The 19,855-nt window shown below is 36.4% G+C and overlaps 1 protein-coding gene across 1 annotated transcript; it reads left to right on the forward strand.

Annotated features, from left to right (window-relative positions):
• The first annotated feature begins 4,788 nt into the window (after window positions 1-4,788).
• LOC140172222 (monocarboxylate transporter 13-like) lies at window positions 4,789-19,237 on the forward strand. The gene is made up of 4 exons (XM_072195532.1): window positions 4,789-5,250; window positions 14,565-14,708; window positions 16,747-17,571; window positions 18,691-19,237. Exons 1-4 carry the CDS (start codon window positions 5,037-5,039, stop codon window positions 18,816-18,818), a joined length of 1,311 nt encoding a protein of 436 aa, XP_072051633.1. The 5' UTR covers window positions 4,789-5,036; the 3' UTR covers window positions 18,819-19,237.
• The last annotated feature ends 618 nt before the right edge of the window (window positions 19,238-19,855 follow it).

Consider the following 19,855-nt stretch of genomic DNA (forward strand, 5'->3'; position numbering starts at 1 on the left):
TTAGTCCGTCGACAATACGTTTCAAGTTTTGTGCATGCACAAAACTTGAAACGGAGTGTGCCGAATACACATGTTCGGAAGTTGTCCGATGTGTGTTCGTACTGTTCTGTATATATACCCTGGGTTTGTTCGTTATTCTTTCGTTTATATACCGCAGGTGTTTGCAAGGTTTCGCAGGCGCTTGTGCCGGATGTAGGCCTATGGCGAACATGTGCATCGATCATGGGGGGGACTTTCTGAAGGGTGTGTGACGCAATATCATATTTCCCCCAGTACTTTAGTGACTGACAAGTAGAAAAAAGGGGGAAAGGAGAGAAAAAAAAAGAAAAGAAAGTGAGAAAAATTGAAGAGAGAAGAGAAGAGAAAAAGTTAAATTGCACGTAATTTAGTAGGCCTATGCATGTAAGTAGTATTGAGGGAGGGGCACTTTCTGAAGGGTAGAGGACGCAATATCAAATTCCTACCAGTTTTAGTGATTGACAAGAAAGAAAAAGAAGAGAAAACATGGAAAAGGTTAAATTGTACGTTATTGAGTAGGCCCAGGATAGTATATTGTAAGCCTAAGTATAGGCCTGTGATTATTATAGGCAGTGCATAAATGTGGTTTCTTGGCCCAAAAGCCTGTGAAAATTATTGCCGGCCCGTCAACATGTAGGGCCCGTGACATTTTGTCACCAAAATCAGTATTTAAGACGGACTTAGGTCTATTACTGACTTTAACATATCAATCCATGCATGCTTTACCTGAAATTACGAGTCTGAAGTCTTATATCTAAGTGTCAGTGGATCAGTGTAACATTTTAAATTTTGCAAATTCAGTTCGGGCCTTCTTTGTTTTTTGTTTAAGGCAATAATAGTGTAAAAATGATGCACCAAAAACTATTTTCCAAATTTTCCATTTTTAAAACTAAATTTTTACACAATAGGCCTAGGCCTAATAATGTAAATAGACCATACAGTCTCCATACAAATGGCTTCAATTGGACCTTCATTTTGAAAAATGGACAAGTCTTCCTTTTTGCTTCTGTTATGGACATCCACGTGTTATTTTTAAAACAATTGTTAATATTATACAATAATGGTGAAAACTTTTCAATGGCTTCAATTAGGCTTTCGTTTCACCAATTTGCGGCTGTTTCAAACTAAAATAGTAGGCCTACCCAATAATAGTGCCAAATTTGATCCAAAAAATGACAAATGGCTTCAATTGGGCCTTCATTGTCCAAAGGTTTCTCACCTCTATTGCCCCCGGACGCTGGTTGCCCTGATATATCAGATTTGTAGCCCTTTTGTACTTATTAGCCAATATTTGACCATTTTCGTCAAAGTTTTCCCCCTTAAAAGTTGTCTTTCCCCACTTTGTTCACCCTCTGAAAAAGTGCTTGCTACGTCACTGCCTCTAAGGGGTCAAAAACCCTCTCAAACACCCTCTCCTCCCCCACTTTTCTGATAGGGTGGATGTCCCTGGTGCCACATGCCACGGATTCGCCGGTCATTTGTCGGACGTTGAACGATTGAATATAAAACGCCTGCAGGATTATTAGCGGCCACAACGCATAGAGATACGAACGGGAATTGGACCCCCAAATCCGGACATTTGTCGGACGTTGACCCCCAAATCCGGTCATTTGTCGGACGTTGAACGATCGAATATAAGACGCCTGCAGGATTATTAGCGGCCTCAACGCATAGAGAAACGAACGGGAATCGGACCCCAAATCCGGTCATTTGTCGGACGTTGAACGATCGGATATAAGACGCCTGCAGGATTATTAGCGGCCACAACGCATAGAGAGACGAACGGGAATCGGACCCAAAATCCCACCGAATCTTCTGCCGGACTGGTGATTTTAAAAATAATCACAATTTCAAAACTGAACAATATTGGGGGAAATTTATTTTTTAATAGATGCACTATCTAATCCTGCACATTATGACACCACATTGAATACAATGTGACCTCAAGAAGTAATGTTACAAGCAATTGAATAGGCGAAGGTCCAGTTTTAAAAATGACAAACTGGCCTAGTTTATCAATGCCTATATCAGGGGTATATAGCACACGTGTTACAAGTAGTTTATTGATGCCTACATCAGGGGTTGAGAGCTTACAATGTTACAAGTAGTTTATCAATACCTACATCGGGGGTAGATAGCACGTATTACAAGTACATGTAGTTTATCAATGGCTATATCAGGGATAGATAGCACACATGTTACAAGTAGTTTATCAATGCCTATATCAGGGGTAGATATTTCACATTATAGTTTATCAATGCCTTCATCAGGAGTAGATAGCTCATAATTATGTTATTAATAGTTTATCAATGTGTTATCAGGGGTATATAGCTCATACGTTACTAACAGCTACATCACGGGAAAGAGAGCTCACGTGTTAATTTTGTTAGTAGTTTATTGATGCCTAAATGAAGACCTGGGTGCAAGAAGGCCCCTCAACATGTATACACTAAAGTTGCGTATAGCTTCGTATGGTTTGGTAATGTTTTATACATGTTCAGGGGTCAAAACAAATCTTTCACAACCTTTCATGATGTTTTCACGCTGGAACATGTATTAAACATTATAAAACCATAAGAAACTATGCGTAACTTTAGTGTATACATGTTGAGGGGCCGGGTGGACTTACGGTCTTCTTGCGCTCAGGTCTTCAAAATTAATATTGAATAGATAGCAGGCATGTTACAAGTAGTTTATAAATGTCTATATCAGAGGTAGCTATAGCTCACATGCTACAAGTAGTTATCAAAACCTACATCATGGGTAGATAGCTCATAATTATGTATATAAAAAAATAAAATACAAATACAAAAAAGGCTTAAGAGTTTTATATATCATGGCGGCCAGTATCCCATGGGGGATGCAAGAGGGGACAAGACTTCTCACAGGGGGCAGCTGCCCACTTTGAATGTCCTTCAAATGGATATCAAATAATTTGATTTTTTGAAATTTGCGATATACTACACATTTTATGGCAAATGGTTAAAAATTGATATTTAACAGTCCTCGAAGTAAATTTGATAAATCTAATGATATGTAGCTGGGATGAAACGCCGACGATCAAATTTTGGCCTTTCTTATTGAAGATATGGACTTTTTGGGAAAAAAATATGTAGGCCTATCTTCAATATGAAAGGTCAAGATTTTCAATTCATCGTCTTCTTTTCATCCCAGCTACACACACTTTAAGTACATATCATTAGATTTAGACAGTTTACTTTCGAGGACTGTTAAATATCAAAATTTTAATAATTTGTCATAAATTTGTATTATATCGCAAATTTCATGAATTAAAAATTATTTGGGGACATTCCTTGTATTCAGAATTCAATTCGATATGTCTGATGTGCTCTCATGTCCCACCACAAATATTGTCTAAACGTTCATATCTGCAAGGGATCTAAAATGAGCGTTTATTGCGTTTCGACAGTATTTTTTGTGGGACATGAGAGAACCTCAGACCTATCGAATTGCATTCTGAATACGAAGCATGTCTTTCTGATATCAAATAATTTTCATTGTTTGAAAATCACAATATAATACAAATTTTATGACAAATTATAAAAATTTGATATTTTTCAAATTGTTGATATATAACAGTCCTCGAAGTAAATTATATAAATCTAATGACATATTCTTAAAGTGTATGTAGCAGGAGGAAAAGCCGACAGTCAATTGAAAATTTTGACCTTTCATATTGAAGATATGGATTTTTTCCCAAAAGACCTAATTTTTTTGGTGATTTGGGAAAAAAAATCCATATCTTCAATACGAGAGGTCAAAATTTTCAATTGATAGTCGGCTTTTCATCCCACCTACATACACTTTAAGTATAAATCATCAGATTTATAAAGTTTACTTCAAGTACTGGTAAATATCAAAAATATCAATTTTAATGATTTGTCATAAAATGTGTATTAAATTGCGAATTTCAAAAATCAAAATTATTTGATATCAGAATGACATTCTTCGTATTCAGAATGCAATTCGATATGTCTGATGTGCTCTAATGTCCCACAATAAATACTGTCCAAACGTTCATACCCCAGCCCTTAAGATTCTCAAAAAATTCAGTTCCCGACGATATGAATGCAGTTCTCTCAGAAACTCTGTACAGGCGGCGAGCGGCATGATGGTCGGAGAGAGCCGGCAAAACCGATCAGTCGTATGGCATTTTCCATACACTCAGTTAGTTTGTGGGGTTCATTATCGAACCCCAACGGTTTTAGCTTGTATTCATATTATTTATTAACAAAGGCCTACTTGTTTGTGATATTTTAGGCGTTTTAAAATGTCAAAATAATCCAATTTAATTACACGGTTGACAACGGAAATGTACTGGATTTAGAGAATTCGTGACGTTCACCACCTGACTTTGTATAAAGTAGCATTTTACAGCGCCATCTATGTTTTTTTAATTTTTTTTTATATATTACATAATGTGTGATTAATGTGAATCGGCTGAATTAATACATTTTTCTCACTGATGAGATGAAGTCAGGTGTGGATTTTATTGAATAGTGACTGATTTTATTGAATGGTGAAGCCGCACATACTGCAAATGTGTTCAAATGTGAGCTTCAATTACCTTGAAATCCGTGTTGTGAGACAAATTTAAAACACAGCTTATCAGTAGAAATCTGTGGTTGTACACCTGTATAATCATGGTCATATATAGGGGTTCTGCATTATGACGTATTATCCCGTTATTGCGTACTACTGAAGTTCTTTCAACATATTGATGCATGATCAGAAAACAATATCCACATTTCAGTAATTGCCTCACAGTTTTGGCAGTTGTAGGACACGTCAAATTCTCTTGGTCGGGGCCACGTCACATCCATTCATGCATTGGAGTGAAAACAACTTATCGCATATTCTTGTTTGCAGGGAGTCGAACCTGGCACAATTAGTGTGATAGCTTGTGATACACTCCAGAGTTCAGAGTTCAGTGAATGCGAATGTTATTTTCATGAAGGAAGAACCTCTGTAGGTTTTGGGGTCTCCTTATCATCATCATGGCCACGCTGCTGTCCGACGCGCTACATACCACTAAGGGAGATTCAGGGAGATGGCTGGTTCTCACGAGCTGTTTCTTTGCTAAGATGTTCGCACAAGGAATCCGCAAATGTCTTGGTGTTCTCTTACCGACTCTACAAAGACAATTTGATAGTGAAATTTGGCTTCTTGGCTCGATCGTAGCTATGGTTTGTGCTATAGGAGACTTCTTAGGTAGGCGTATTAATATTTATTTTATTTTTGGTTATTCAACAGTGACAGTGGCAGACTAGTGGCGTAGCCGGCCAAGTGAGCCAAACCATGAATTACAGCAAAATAATGTATTTTTAAGGCAAATGTAAACCCGTATTTAAAGCCATATTATAACATTTGCTGAGGAGAACGCCCTCGGGTTTTTACACGATTGTAATGTATTATAATGTCAATAAAGATACTCTGCAAAAATCAAGACTTTAATAGGTGCTGTAGTTTTGTATAAAACGATGGAACCGGCGTTTTATTATTATACGATGGAAATATTAGTCGAACAGGTATGCGAACAGGTATGCACATAGTCCGAATAATCAGACCCAGAACAAAATATTAATTTCTGACATGATCCTGTACTGGGTCTGAACTGTTTCCATATGAAATATTGATGGCAAATTGGACAATAGAAGCACATGGTTCTACATGACAGCTTTTTAATCCCTATTCATGTTACGTGAATCACGCTATTGTGGACCATCCTTCTGATACTTGAGTGTTTGGACAAGCGGAACGGTCTTTTGTCTACCTCTGTTTGTAAACAAACCAGGAGGTCGAAATCGTCCTCCTCGCCGAATACGAAAGTCGGCGTAATAGACTAGTACGGCACTAGTAGGCCTATGCACAGTTACCTAGGCCTACGTACACGGCGTGCGGGATACACACACACACACACCCCGAGGTTGTACCGCGGGAGTAACATGCATGGGCACCAGTAGTAAATTTCTATGCTTTACCTCACTTGTTCGGCTCAAAATTAAAAGGGGACATATCTGACAGTAAAAGCTAACATTTTATGGAAAATAAATACTAATCTATTTTTACAGAAATGTTATAATATGCCTTTAAGCTAGGGTGTCTCGAGGTATTAATAGTCCGGTATCTACGGGAATTAAATGATGACCCCGGCATACCCTCAGGACTCTACCAGTGATAAGCAAAAGGGTCAAATCTTGGGGTATGGTCAGTTTTGTTGGCTCAAGAACGGTATGTCGCAGGTAGGTCAAACTATACTTTTTTGAATCCTTGCAATGAGAGAATAATGTGGTGTGCTTGTTAACCAGATTTGAGCAACTTTGAAATCTGAACACTGTGTTGACCTTTAATCTTGAATATGACCGGAGTGCCGGGAATTATTTTTTGTTAACATCTTGAGTATGTTATTGGACCATAACAGGAAGCTAAAAAGGTTGGATTGGTAGAATCCTGTGGGGGTCATCAGAAGGTTGCCCATCTTGTGCGCGAGTGTTCTCCGAATTGCCTAGACTTTCGGCTTGGATTTAGTGGTATATTGATCGGGTACACATTGCCATTTTTCCATCGGACATTCGTTTTTAAAAATTTATTTTAATTTAGAGAATAACATAAAAAACTATCGTGTTGCTATGCAAAATCGATCGCAGTGGCATTGTGGGTAATAAGGACAGTGTGAACCGCGTAATAATATTTCCATTAAAAAACCATACGCAGAGCAACATTGCCCCGTTTTCTGCCAACTGCGAGGTGGCCAAGAAATGATTAATGTTTTTTTTAATGGGAACAAACTAGGCCCATGTAGAAGAAACTGAAAAGAAAGAAAGAAGCTGAATGAACTGCCAGAAGGGACAGGTTTAGAACAATAAAATTTACCTTTTCAATGATTCTACCTTTTCAGTAATAATCCTCCCGTTTTAGTGATCGCTCCCATTTACTCATCTAGCGGGGACCCGCGCGCAGCGCGGGTATCCCGCTAGTAATATTTATTTGAATTACTTGCAAACTACAAAAGTAACAAAATAACAGTAGATTAATACACACTCTACATTTCTTACACATGATAAAAGCAAGTAATTCAGGATGAGTGAATGGGCTGAAAAGGCCAAACACAGAAGTGCCCACTCATCAGTGGCGGCGCCACGGGGGGGCATGGGGGAAAATACCCCTCCAGTCAGAATGCCTGCCCCCCCTTTTGACCCCCCCCCCCCCAGAAAAAAACCAAAAATTACGAAAAATTTCACTTTTTGCGGTAATTTTGCGCAAAATTTGTTGATTTTGCCCCCCTGAAATTCACTTTGCCCCCCCCCCCGAAAAAAAATTCCTGGTGCCGCCACTGCCACTCATCCTGCACATGAAAGAATAATTTAAAATCAAAAGTACATAAAATAGAGAAAAGCAACATTTTCGAAAATAAAACCATTATGAAATCTTGAAACAATATTATAAATATGTAAAATACAGGCATTTAAAAATACATAGGCCAAAACATGTTACACCACAAAATCATTTAAGCAGATTCAAGTAAAACGATTTACATTCAAAATACTTCTTTGAACCAGGGAACTAAAAGAAGCAGGCCCAAATTCATTGATAATTTTAAATCCAAAGACTAATCTTTGACACTTGTAAACATCCTCAAGCTTAATCAATTTAAGGTCTACAAGCCTCTCAGAATAAGATGGACGATCTTCAAAATCAACTTCAGGAAAATCTTTGTAGAACAAAGTACGAGTGATTTTTTTAGTTTATTTAACATGCGTGGTCAAATATGTCTTATTTTTGACAAAAACAAGGCTTTTCTTTCTTTAAAAATCTTGATATTGCCAAAAATAGCAAACGTGGAAATTTAAATTTTTTTGCCAGTTCTGTTGACTAATCTCCAAACATTTAAACGGGAGTCTCCCTAGAAAATATTTGAATCCGTGATTAAAATATAACTGTTATTGTACCATTGTTACATTTATACAAAAAGTTGTGGTACAAAGAGAGAGGCAATCGTTTGAATGAGAAATTTATTTTTAAAACTTTTCTGTTCATTTCAGGCTGAGATCATCCATTAAAATTCATATGAATATTTAAATTACAATTTTCATAGCATTTTGTAATATTTTAGTAATAATCCTCCCGTTTTAGTGATCGCTCCCATTTACTCATCTAGCGGGGACCCGCGCGCAGCGCGGGTATCCCGCTAGTAATATTTATTTGAATTACTTGCAAACTACAAAAGTAACAAAATAACAGTAGATTAATACACACTCTACATTTCTTACACATGATAAAAGCAAGTAATTCAGGATGAGTGAATGGGCTGAAAAGGCCAAACACAGAAGTGCCCACTCAATCCTGCACATGAAAGAATAATTTAAAATCAAAAGTACATAAAATAGAGAAAAGCAACATTTTCGAAAATAAAACCATTATGAAATCTTGAAACAATATTATAAATATGTAAAATACAGGCATTTAAAAATACATAGGCCAAAACATGTTACACCACAAAATCATTTAAGCAGATTCAAGTAAAACGATTTACATTCAAAATACTTCTTTGAACCAGGGAACTAAAAGAAGCAGGCCCAAATTCATTGATAATTTTAAATCCAAAGACTAATCTTTGACACTTGTAAACATCCTCAAGCTTAATCAATTTAAGGTCTACAAGCCTCTCAGAATAAGATGGACGATCTTCAAAATCAACTTCAGGAAAATCTTTGTAGAACAAAGTACGAGTGATTTTCCTCTGGATTTTTTCTAACCTATCAATATGATTCCTTTGAAATGGAGACCAGACACAAACACAATAACAATATGAGGCAAAATAAGAGATTTGTAAAGATTGAGTAAAGCATCAGAAGTCATATTTCTGGTACATCTAACAATGAAACCAGAGAGTTTGGAAATCTTATTAGCGACATTACTAATATGAGAGTCAAAGGAAAGGTCCTTACTGAAAGTAACTCCAAGCAACTTGAATTCATCAACTTCTTTAAGCTCATCACTGCCCATAATATAAGAACTACAGAATTTGGGAGACTTAGATCTAGTCATGTGCATGGTGGAACACTTTGAAAGATTCAAAGGAAGTTTGTTACAAATTGACCACTGAAAAATGTTTTCAATGTCCTGCTGAAGAATCTTATGGTCTAAATCACCATAAATAGGACGGACAATTGAATTATCATCAGCGAACTGGAAAAGAGAAGAAGAAACCACATCATTTAAGTCATTAACAAACAGAAGAAATAAAATTGGACCAAGAACAGAGCCTTGAGGAACACCTTAATATATTACATCATTCACGTACGAGGGGCAGTCAGTATGTTTTAAGAGTTGACTCGTGACGTCATTTGTGGATCGTTTTCATGGCATTTCTCAATGATTACATAAACACTGTACCTTTGTCTTTCAAACAACACATGTGAAAATTCTATCACACACATGATTACGTAACAGCATTAGCATAAAATCAATGGTCTAGAGTCACCTGGTGAAATTGAGGCGTTTTTGTTAAGGGAAATAAGAGGCTGAAATGAGGTATTGTTGTATTTTCTATATTTTCTCGGGAATTAAAGAATGGAGAATGCTGCCTTTTAGAACAGTAATAGAACACAAACTACCAGTTCATTAAACAATGTTTGTTGGGCTGTAAAGGTTTTAGTTTATTTAACATGCGTGGTCAAATATGTCTTATTTTTGACAAAAACAAGGCTTTTCTTTCTTTAAAATCTTGATATTGCCAAAATAGCAAACGTGGAAATTTAAATTTTTTGCCAGTTCTGTTGACTAATCTCCAAACATTTAAACGGGAGTCTCCCTAGAAAATATTTGAATCCGTGATTAAAATATAACTGTTATTGTACCATTGTTACATTTATACAAAAAGTTGTGGTACAAAGAGAGAGGCAATCGTTTGAATGAGAAATTTATTTTTAAAACTTTTCTGTTCATTTCAGGCTGAGATCATCCATTAAAATTCATATGAATATTTAAATTACAATTTTCATAGCATTTTGTAATATTTTAGGCCCTGTTTACATGGAATTTAGCAATTTTCGTGCATTTCCACCATGTTGTATCGGTCATCCCACCTGCGCATGCGCAGATTTTTGTTTCATTTGCATCAGTTATCATCGCACTGAGTACCAGCTGTCACACGTGACCAGTAATTATATTTTAGTCTGTTTCATTTTGGAGATAATTAATGTCATTTGTAATAACAGCTTTTTCATTTTCGCCATTGTTGCAGAATAATTTTGCTTCCATTCAAGCCCTAAAGTTGTTGACGTTTCCAGACGTCCCATTTCCACCAAAGTTTAATGGCAAGTCTCATATTTTACCAAATGCAAACGGAGGACCTAGTGTTTATTCCTGCCCAAAACTAGCCATATGCACCTTGTACTTTTGCTGTTTTCGGACATTGTAAACACATGTTTTTTCTGTAATTTAAAAGGCCCGCCTTTTTGCGTGATTTGGCAGTGTCCCTAGTATATTGATTTTATGCTAATGCTGTTACGTAATCATGTGTATGATATAATTTTTACATGTGTTGTTTGAAAGACAAAGGTACAGTGTTTATGTAATCATTGAGAAATGCCATGAAAACAATCCACATATGACGTCACGAGTCAACTCTTAAAACATACTGACTGCCCCTCGTATGTCATGTATGTTGTTATATTAACTGTGTTTTAAACATGTGTAATAAGTTTTTGCTGTAGGCCTATAATATATTTTGATGTCAGTTAAAATTGTTTGGATTTTGAGCAGTTTCACTGTGCAATATTAACTGTGTGCATTGTATTTATTATTTTATGCGGCTTTCTTTTTGTTCTTATTCAATGTATATTTTCACGTTTTTACCATGCTTTTTTGCTCTCGATTGTCATCGCATTTTTTGTGTATTTTCCCCCGTGCAATATGCGTAATTGTAATGTAATTTATAGTTTTGCCATGTATATTTCACAGTGCTGTTTTCTGTTCGTGCGAAATAATTACCGGGAAATATTTGCCATACTGCATGTGCAATATCCATTGATGTGCTTCACTCTCTTTGTATTTTAAATGCTAGAATGTATTTTTATTATTGTATATTCAAATTTTATTGTGTTCATGTATTTTATGCTTGTAAAATGTTCAGCGCCTTGAGGTTTTAATGCTATGCGCTTTATAAGAATAATTATTAAATATTATTATTATACCATCACCCATGCATGAAATCGAAGGCGATATGCCTATTCATGAAGTTAGTCCTTGGCAGACAAAAAAAAAAAAAGGAGATCAGTATGTTTAAAGGAACTTTAGGTATGAACGTTTGGACAGTATTTATTGTGGGACATTAGAGCACTTCAGACATATCGAATGGTATTCTGAATACGAAGTGAAATTCGCAATGTAATACACAGTTTATGGCAAATAATAAAAAATTGATATTTTTGATATTAATAGTACTCGAAGTAATTTTATAAATCTGATGATTTATACTTAAAGTGTGTGTAGGTGGGATGAAAAGCCGACGATCAATTGAACATTTTGACCTTTCGTATTGAAGATATGGATTTTTTTCCCAAAACAACAAAAAAATTAGGTCTTTTTGGAAAAAAATCCATATCTTCATTAATATGAAAGGTCAAAATTTTCAATTGATCGTCGGCTTTTCCTTCCAGCTACATACACTTTAAGAATATATCATTAGATTTATAAAATTTACTTCGAGGACTGTTAGGGCCTATATATCAAAAATGTGAAAAATATTTAATTTTAATAATTTGTCATAAAATTTGTATTATAGGCCTATCGTGAATTTCAAAAAATGAAAATTATTTGATATCAGAAAGACATTCTGCGTATTCAGAATGCAATTCGATATGTCTGATGTGCTCTCATGTCCCACAAAAAATACTATCGAAACGCTTAAAACGCTCATTCCAGATCCCTTAAGGTGAATATAAAAGAGATGAGAGAGCCATCAAAGGTATTTATTATGTTATCTGATGCACTTTTAGAGACCTATATTTTCGACCTTTCCTCCCAGCTACAAACACTTTTTAAGTACATATCATTAGATTGATAAATTTTACTTCGAGGACTGTTAAATATGAAAAATAAAAATAAGATAAAATCAATTTGTAATAATTTGCCATAAAATGTGTAATATATATCTCCAATTTCAAAAAAAAAAATCAAAATTACTTCATATCAGAAGGACATTCCTCGTATTCAGAATGCAATTCGACATGTCTGATTTGCTATTATGTCCCACAAAAAACACTGTGCAAACGTTGTTATCCAGTCCCTTAAAAGACACAATTTCATGCCTATAACTATAGGGATGACCATCAAAATTTCATGTTACCCCTATTGCTACAAAAGATTGTTTTCTGGAAAGAACTCATCAGCAGAAGTATTTTGGTGGTTAAATGGTCAAAATCGGTCAAAAACTTTTCGAACTATGAATTTTCAAAGTTTCCCATTCTGACCGGTCATTGGAACGAAATAAAATGACAGTCCAAAAATAGCAATAGGAGCAAAATTGGTATAAGCATATATTTACCTTTTTATATTTCTTTACTTCAATATATATGCAAACATGAAACAAGCATATTGTGAACAAATGGGGTTTCTTATGAAATGGCACTTTACTAGTCAATACTATAGCATAAATTACTTCTTCAAACCGAGGCACTGAAATCATGCTTTTAGAAAACATTTGCCAAAAATCATCCAAAATGGCCGAAATGGCACAGGTGAACTTTTTTTTCACAACCAAAAGTTTCAATGTTATTGGGTTTAATATGCATCAAATAGCAAAATAAAACCTAAAAGTTTTCGGGAAAAAAAATCCGCAGTCATGGGTGCTGAATTCTACAACTTTTTTTTAAAAATCACCAAAATCCATACTAAGCTGTAAAAACTTCATCAATTTATATCATATTGCGTATGTTTCAGGCTGCATAATATTTTGCAACTAACATTATATAAAATATCCAGTATTTTCATCGTAATTCAATGTGACTGAATTGCATAAATATGCATGATATGCATATTAAGCCTGAATAAAATATTAAAATCCAATTTTATAGTGTTTATACAGTGCAACAGAGCATAAATGCCCTAAATTTAAAAGCTATATAATTCATGAACAATATACACTACACATAAAAAGATACTACTACAAGGGATTTTCAACATAGGAAACAATCAAGTACCAACATGCACAGCTTTGTCCTTATATCACTTTTGGGTTTTTAAGGGATCTGGAATGAGCGTTTTGAGCGTTTCGATACTATTTTTGTGGGACATGAGAGCACATCTGACATATCGAATTGCATTCTGAATACGAAGAATGTCTTTCTGATATCAAATAACCTCGACTTTTAATCATCGCAATCGGCCACACGACGGCTGAGATGCAAGCGAATAATCTACGTACATAAACCTGTTCAATTCGACACAGAAACAGTGTCGAAAACGGAACTCAAAAAATCACTTTACTATGCAGTGTGCATATATACGGGGCACAGTGTCATCGCCCCGATATCTTCATGGCAGAAATCGCCATGGTAGGTTAAATCCACCGCCACGCATAGCCATTTTATATCGACCTGTTTAATAGTTTTGTGTCGCATAAGAGCCGAAGGACATCTGACTAAGGCTACTGACAAATAGCCCCGATTAGCCCGGTTACTGTCCTCGCTGTGTGTTAGTCAAGCATGGTACACCATAGGTCATATGGTTTTAGACTACCTTTACGATTGGCCTATACACTGCGCTATATAATTCGGCACATATAAATCAAAATTATTGTCAGTTTTTGACTCAAGACGCAAGCTAGTATCTCAAAGCGCAAGCCAGCGACTATCATATCTGTTAAAAATATATATTCAAGTGCAAGGAACCATATCTGGTTTCTTTATACGAAATCATTTACGGGAGATATTCATCATTTTCAAACCCGGTATCCAAAGATTTATCGTCTGAATATCAATCGTGCATAGCACATCCACGTGTATCGATCCCGTGTATTCATTTCAGTGTCTCTTGCTGTATAGTGTAATTATTAACCGGGCGATGTCGGTGTGCGGGGGTGGTATACCATCGCCGTAGAAAGTGATGATGTAACAGGATTAATTACCATAGCAACAGATGAATACAATTTTTGAATATCGCCCTGCACTACAAGCAGGTTACCCTCATTACATGTGCAGGTCTATGTTTGCAATCATAGATTGAATACAATACCGCTCTTTTCAAAGATACTATACTAATCTAGTATAATCTTACAGGTGCGAGTGATCAACATGATAGGCCTATAAATATCATATGATTACGATCCAGGTTTTTATCCCTGTTTTATGGCATCTATGGTTCAATGCAAAGGTACCGTGTGAACGCTGTAGTACAGGGCGATATATTTAAAAATTGTATTCACTATTGCTATGGTAGTTAATCCTGTAACATCATCACTTCTTTGGCGAATAATTTTTACTATTGTAGCCTAAATCTTTTTCCTATGTTTTGCCTAACAGGTCCGATCATCGGTGCGTTTGCACGTCGATTTTCATGTCGTGCAATGGCGATGACAGGAGGCGCTTTAATGTGTCTAGGAATGGCTCTGGCATCACAGATGGACAATGTCTTCCATCTCGCTACTTGTCTGATGATATTCTGTGGTATAGACCATTCCTATAATTGACACTTTCCTGCCGTTGATGGGGTGAACATCGATGGCATGTCCTTATTGATTTCGCTTTCGTTATCTTATATTCACGTGATACCTTTGTCTTCTCTTGCGTTATTTTATACGTGATATCGATATGATATTCACCCCATCAATGGCAGGAAAATGCCAATTATAGGTATATAGCGGGGTCTATTGCTTACATTTATTTTATTTATTTAAATCTTTGGGTAATCACATGTTACATACAAGACAATGCATGTTGAATTTCATCCAATAAATCATGTATAACCAGAAGACGTGTAAAAGCCAGTGACTGCACTACGCCGTGGGGGCATATACCCTCCAAATATTTTTCATGCTCCCAGCTTGGCCCCGCACTTTGAAGGCTCCAAATTACAAAAATGCCCACTTTTGTGCAAAATGTGTTGATCCCTCCCCCTTTAAAAGTCACTTTCACCATAATGCCCCCTGAAAAATCATCCTTGCGCCGTCACTGGTCGCAAATATGCAGCGGTAGCGGGATGGGGTGGGTGGGAAAAAAATAAAGCAATAATTGCAAACCCTGCATGTGTATCTTTCCATATATTTAGCGTGAAAATATGTGTTTTGGGCCAAAAATTTCCAAAATGTACCTTCATTTTGGGCAAAAATAGTGTGAAATTGGAAATGTCCCAGTAAACCAGCAAAAAATATGCTCGTCACCCCCCTCCCCCTAAATGTCCATGCTTCCATTACCACTGCATAGAGTCCCTTTAAATGGAAGGCAGACAACATCAAAAAATACCTGTTTATATGCCTAACAGATACAATTTTGTATGTCCTACAAGTGGTTCTTGAGTTAAGTTGTAAAGAGGGCTGAAACAACAAAGTAAAGCGTACATAACTCATTAACAACAATAAATCAAGCAAGTTTTCAAAGTATAATATGATTTGTAGAATGAACTTTTGCAAAACGTCAAAATGTTATTTTTGAATAATATTGATTTAAATAATGAAAATCTATTTTTTTTGCTGCTTCGACCAACAAATTATACGTCGTGTATGATAGCCTAAAACTGTTTATTTGGACTTACTTTTTATGAATAAATTATGATGGCGACAGTATCCCGCCTCATCAAAAAAAATCTATATTTTTATACCGCATATAGTAGCCACATCATTAACCAATGTTATCAGATTTGTGGATCACAAAGAAAGATATTACTATTATTAATAATTTGAACATAAAAGCAAAATGTGTTAATATCTTTACAGCTGCACCCGAACAATTCATTATTTTATGCCACATAATATTAACATTAACCACATCATTTGGTTATTGATTTACCATGATGCCCCGTGATGTTAACAGAAGTTGTGTAAAACAAAAATTCAAACCTGTTATGTTCGCAGATTTATCAATATTTTATACGCTATTTTGAAAACAATTATACCGGTACTAAATACATCAATACTAACGACTGCTTAGTGCCAAAAGTGGGGAAGTGCAAATAGCTGCCCTGTGAACATTCGGCAATTTACACAGAGTATATTGTCCCGGTATATTGTACTCATTTCACTTACCCACTTTTGACACTAAACAGACGATAACAGCTTTGTATTAGACCCGCATTTTGAGGTCTGTAGTTATAATTGAAGACCGAATTAAAATGACTAGTTTGCGTCTGACGTCAGTGAAAACGTGCGACGTGATTAGTTGCTGACCTGCGCAGTGCAGCATATACGCAAACTAGTCTTTTTAATTCGGTCGTCACTTATATCCAATATTGGGTTTAAAATGTGCACCAAATGGCTTCAATTGGAGTTTATTTTGAATAAATTCTAACTTCTCGGGGTGGGGTTGATGGCAAGTTTCACTTTCCACGCCCCGGAATATCGTCCGCCATGAAAGTCCGATTGCGATAGTTCATAAATCACTTTTAAATCATAGGGGTTGGTTCAGTTACTTTGCTTTTGATGCTATGATTACCCAAAACCATAATCGAATGTTTATGTGTAAAAAATCAGTTTATCACCTTTCTTTGCAGGTCCTGGACTAGGTTTAATCAACGACACCCCGTTTGCTATTCTCGCGATGTATTTCAATAGAAATTATGGACTAGCTAATGCCTTCGCATTCCTGGGCTCTTCGGCAGCACTGATACTCTTCAGCACTTTAACTCAAATCTTAAATGAACTTTACGGATGGAGTGGAGCACTTTTATTACTGGCAAGCATCTTCTTCCACATGACAATGTTTGGTGCTCTTTTAAAAGCACCAGAAAATGAAACATCCGAAGCTTTTGGATATGGTTCAATTCGAGAACTACCTAATTCGGATGACAAACAGAACAAAACTACTAGTTCCACTTGTACAAAATGCTTTTCAGCCACATTAGATTCTCTGCACTTACCGATATTCAAGGAGCCTATATTATATATGATAATTGTAGTTACTAGTACAGTTCGATTTACTCATATGGGTTGGGTGATTTATCTAGTGCCTAATGTCGAAAATAAAGGTATCGCTCCTTTGTACGCTACACTGGTGGCAGCGGTGGGAGGAGTAGGAGACGCAGTAGGCAAGATTATTCCTGTCGTCATACTATGGAAAGAACTTCTCAACAGTAGCGCTCTATGGATCTGTGGAATGACGATACTGTCCGTAAGCCTGATACTGGACTTCACGGTGACTTCAAGCTTTACGGGCATGTTGGTGCTTGGATTTGTTCAAGGTCTTGGATTAGGAATTAGTCACTCATTGAATAATGTGGTACTTCAGGATGTCTTTGGGACGGAAAGACTAGTTAATGTAATGGGATGGACAAGATTCTTCTCTGGCATGGCACGTGTGTTGGGAGGATTTGTTGTAGGTATGGATACTGATTTGATGGTGTTGCATGTTGGTACGGTGTTGAATGATGGTTGGGATGACAAAGAAAGGAAGGTTTTTATTTCAAACTCTAATGGTGACCCGCAGGTCAAATTGCTAGAATTGTACATTAAACACACCTAAACAGACACAGTGCAATTTGCAGGCAGCAGCTTAATCAGCGCCAATATTGCAACATTTAAACAAACAACTACACAAACATCCAATCAAACCCAACCCATCCCCCAGTAGGCAATGAGGATAACGTGCCTTGCCCAAGGACACAACACGTTGGCACGAGCGGGGCTCGAACTCACAACCTATGTATTATGAGTCGGGCGCCTTATCCACTCGGCCACACGTGCTCCCACGACGACGATGGTGGTGGTGGTGATGGTGGTGATGATGATGATGATGATGATATTGATAATTGTGGTGATGATGATGATGATGATGATGATGATGATAATGATATTGACAGTATATGATCCACGGTGATGAAGCAGAAGAAGAAGAAGATGATGATGATGATGGTGATGATAATATTGATATCGGTAATGTATAGGGTTATTACGATGATAATTTGATTGATGATGATGAAGATGATGATACTGGTAATGGCGATGATGATGATATTGATGATGAATATGATGATTATGATGGTGGTGATGATGATGATGAAGATGACGACGACGACGACGATGGTGGTGGTCGTGAAGGTGGTGATGATGATGATGATGATGGTCGTGATGATGATGATGACGATGATGATGAATATGATGATTATGATGGTGGTGTTGGTGATGATGAAGATGGTGATGATATTGATAAGTGATGATGACGACGACGATGATGATGATGATGATGATGATGATGATGATGACGACGATGACGATGAATATGATGATGGTCTTGTTGATGATGATGCTGATGATGATAACGATGACGATGAATATGAGGATGATGTTGGTTATGGTGATGATGATGATGATGATGATGATGACGACGACGATGATAATGATATTGATGACGATGATGATGATATTGATAATGGTGATGATTATGATATTGATGATGATATCACAATTTTAATTTGTCATTGTTATTTTTCCTTTCACAGGTTGGATATATTCATCGTCAGGACATTATTCATATGGGTTCGTCACATTAGGATGTGTGCAAGGACTGGGAATGTTGGTACTCGTTATTGGAAGAAGGTTTATTACAGAACAAAAGAATACCAGATAAAATTGCACGCATTGAAATTTTATACGTACTTTTGTCTGAAGTTCACCCCATGCTCACTCTAATGACTCTCTTTTCATAGTATTGGGGGGGGGGGGGGGGGGGGGGAGCATGCCCCAGACGCACCAAAGTGCATACAGAATACGAGGATTGTCCTTCTGAATGTCCCCTTGATCCACCCTGATACACATTAACCCATCAACGGCACCCCATAACCCATCACAACACACCTTTATAGTCCATCGTTATACCCTTGACTCACTATAACACCACTTTTACCCACAAACTTGTAATCATGAAATGTAAGGAATAACTCATATTATTTACCTAATTTGAATTTAAAATATTATATGTAGCGAACTCAATTTGCACATAAATGTACAGATTATGGGTTAAAAATTACTACAAAAGAGCAGAAAAATATGAATAATTTGATATACGAAAATATATGTTAAAAATAGCTAAAACAATATGTGTATATTAATGTGACAGCTGTTGATATTGTCCAGGTCTAGAATGTAACATGATAATAATATTTTGCTTGAAAAAATAATAAATGATCACATCAAACGACCATGCCAGTTAGCTCCAGGTGCTATGCCTTCTTATCTTACTCCTACAATTCTATACAATTAGTGCAATTTTGCCGTAAATATTGATCCACTGCAAAAATAGTGTTTAGCATTTAAACACTTTTCTAAACACATTTTTTGCCTCCACATTCTTGCCTTCACTTTGTAAACGTGTTCGAATATATACTAAACACTGGTAGCCATTGATGTTTAGGAATTTGATTTGTAATATTTAGTTTCTACATGTTTACAAACTGAAGGCAAGAATGTGTTCAAAGGCTAAACACAGTTCTTGCCTATCCAAAGATTATGTAGGCTATACCAGTGACCTATAAAGGCAGGTCAACAGCAGTAGGGGCCTACTTGAAAAAGACAATTATGAGTTCGGTACAGGATTGTTAAAAGATGAAAAACTTTTTGACATTTTGAAAAGCCGACCCCACAGCAAAGTACAAACGCAAATTAATC

Source organism: Amphiura filiformis, chromosome 15, assembly GCF_039555335.1.
Source record: "Amphiura filiformis chromosome 15, Afil_fr2py, whole genome shotgun sequence".
NCBI classification, from domain to species: Eukaryota; Metazoa; Echinodermata; class Ophiuroidea; order Amphilepidida; family Amphiuridae; genus Amphiura; species Amphiura filiformis.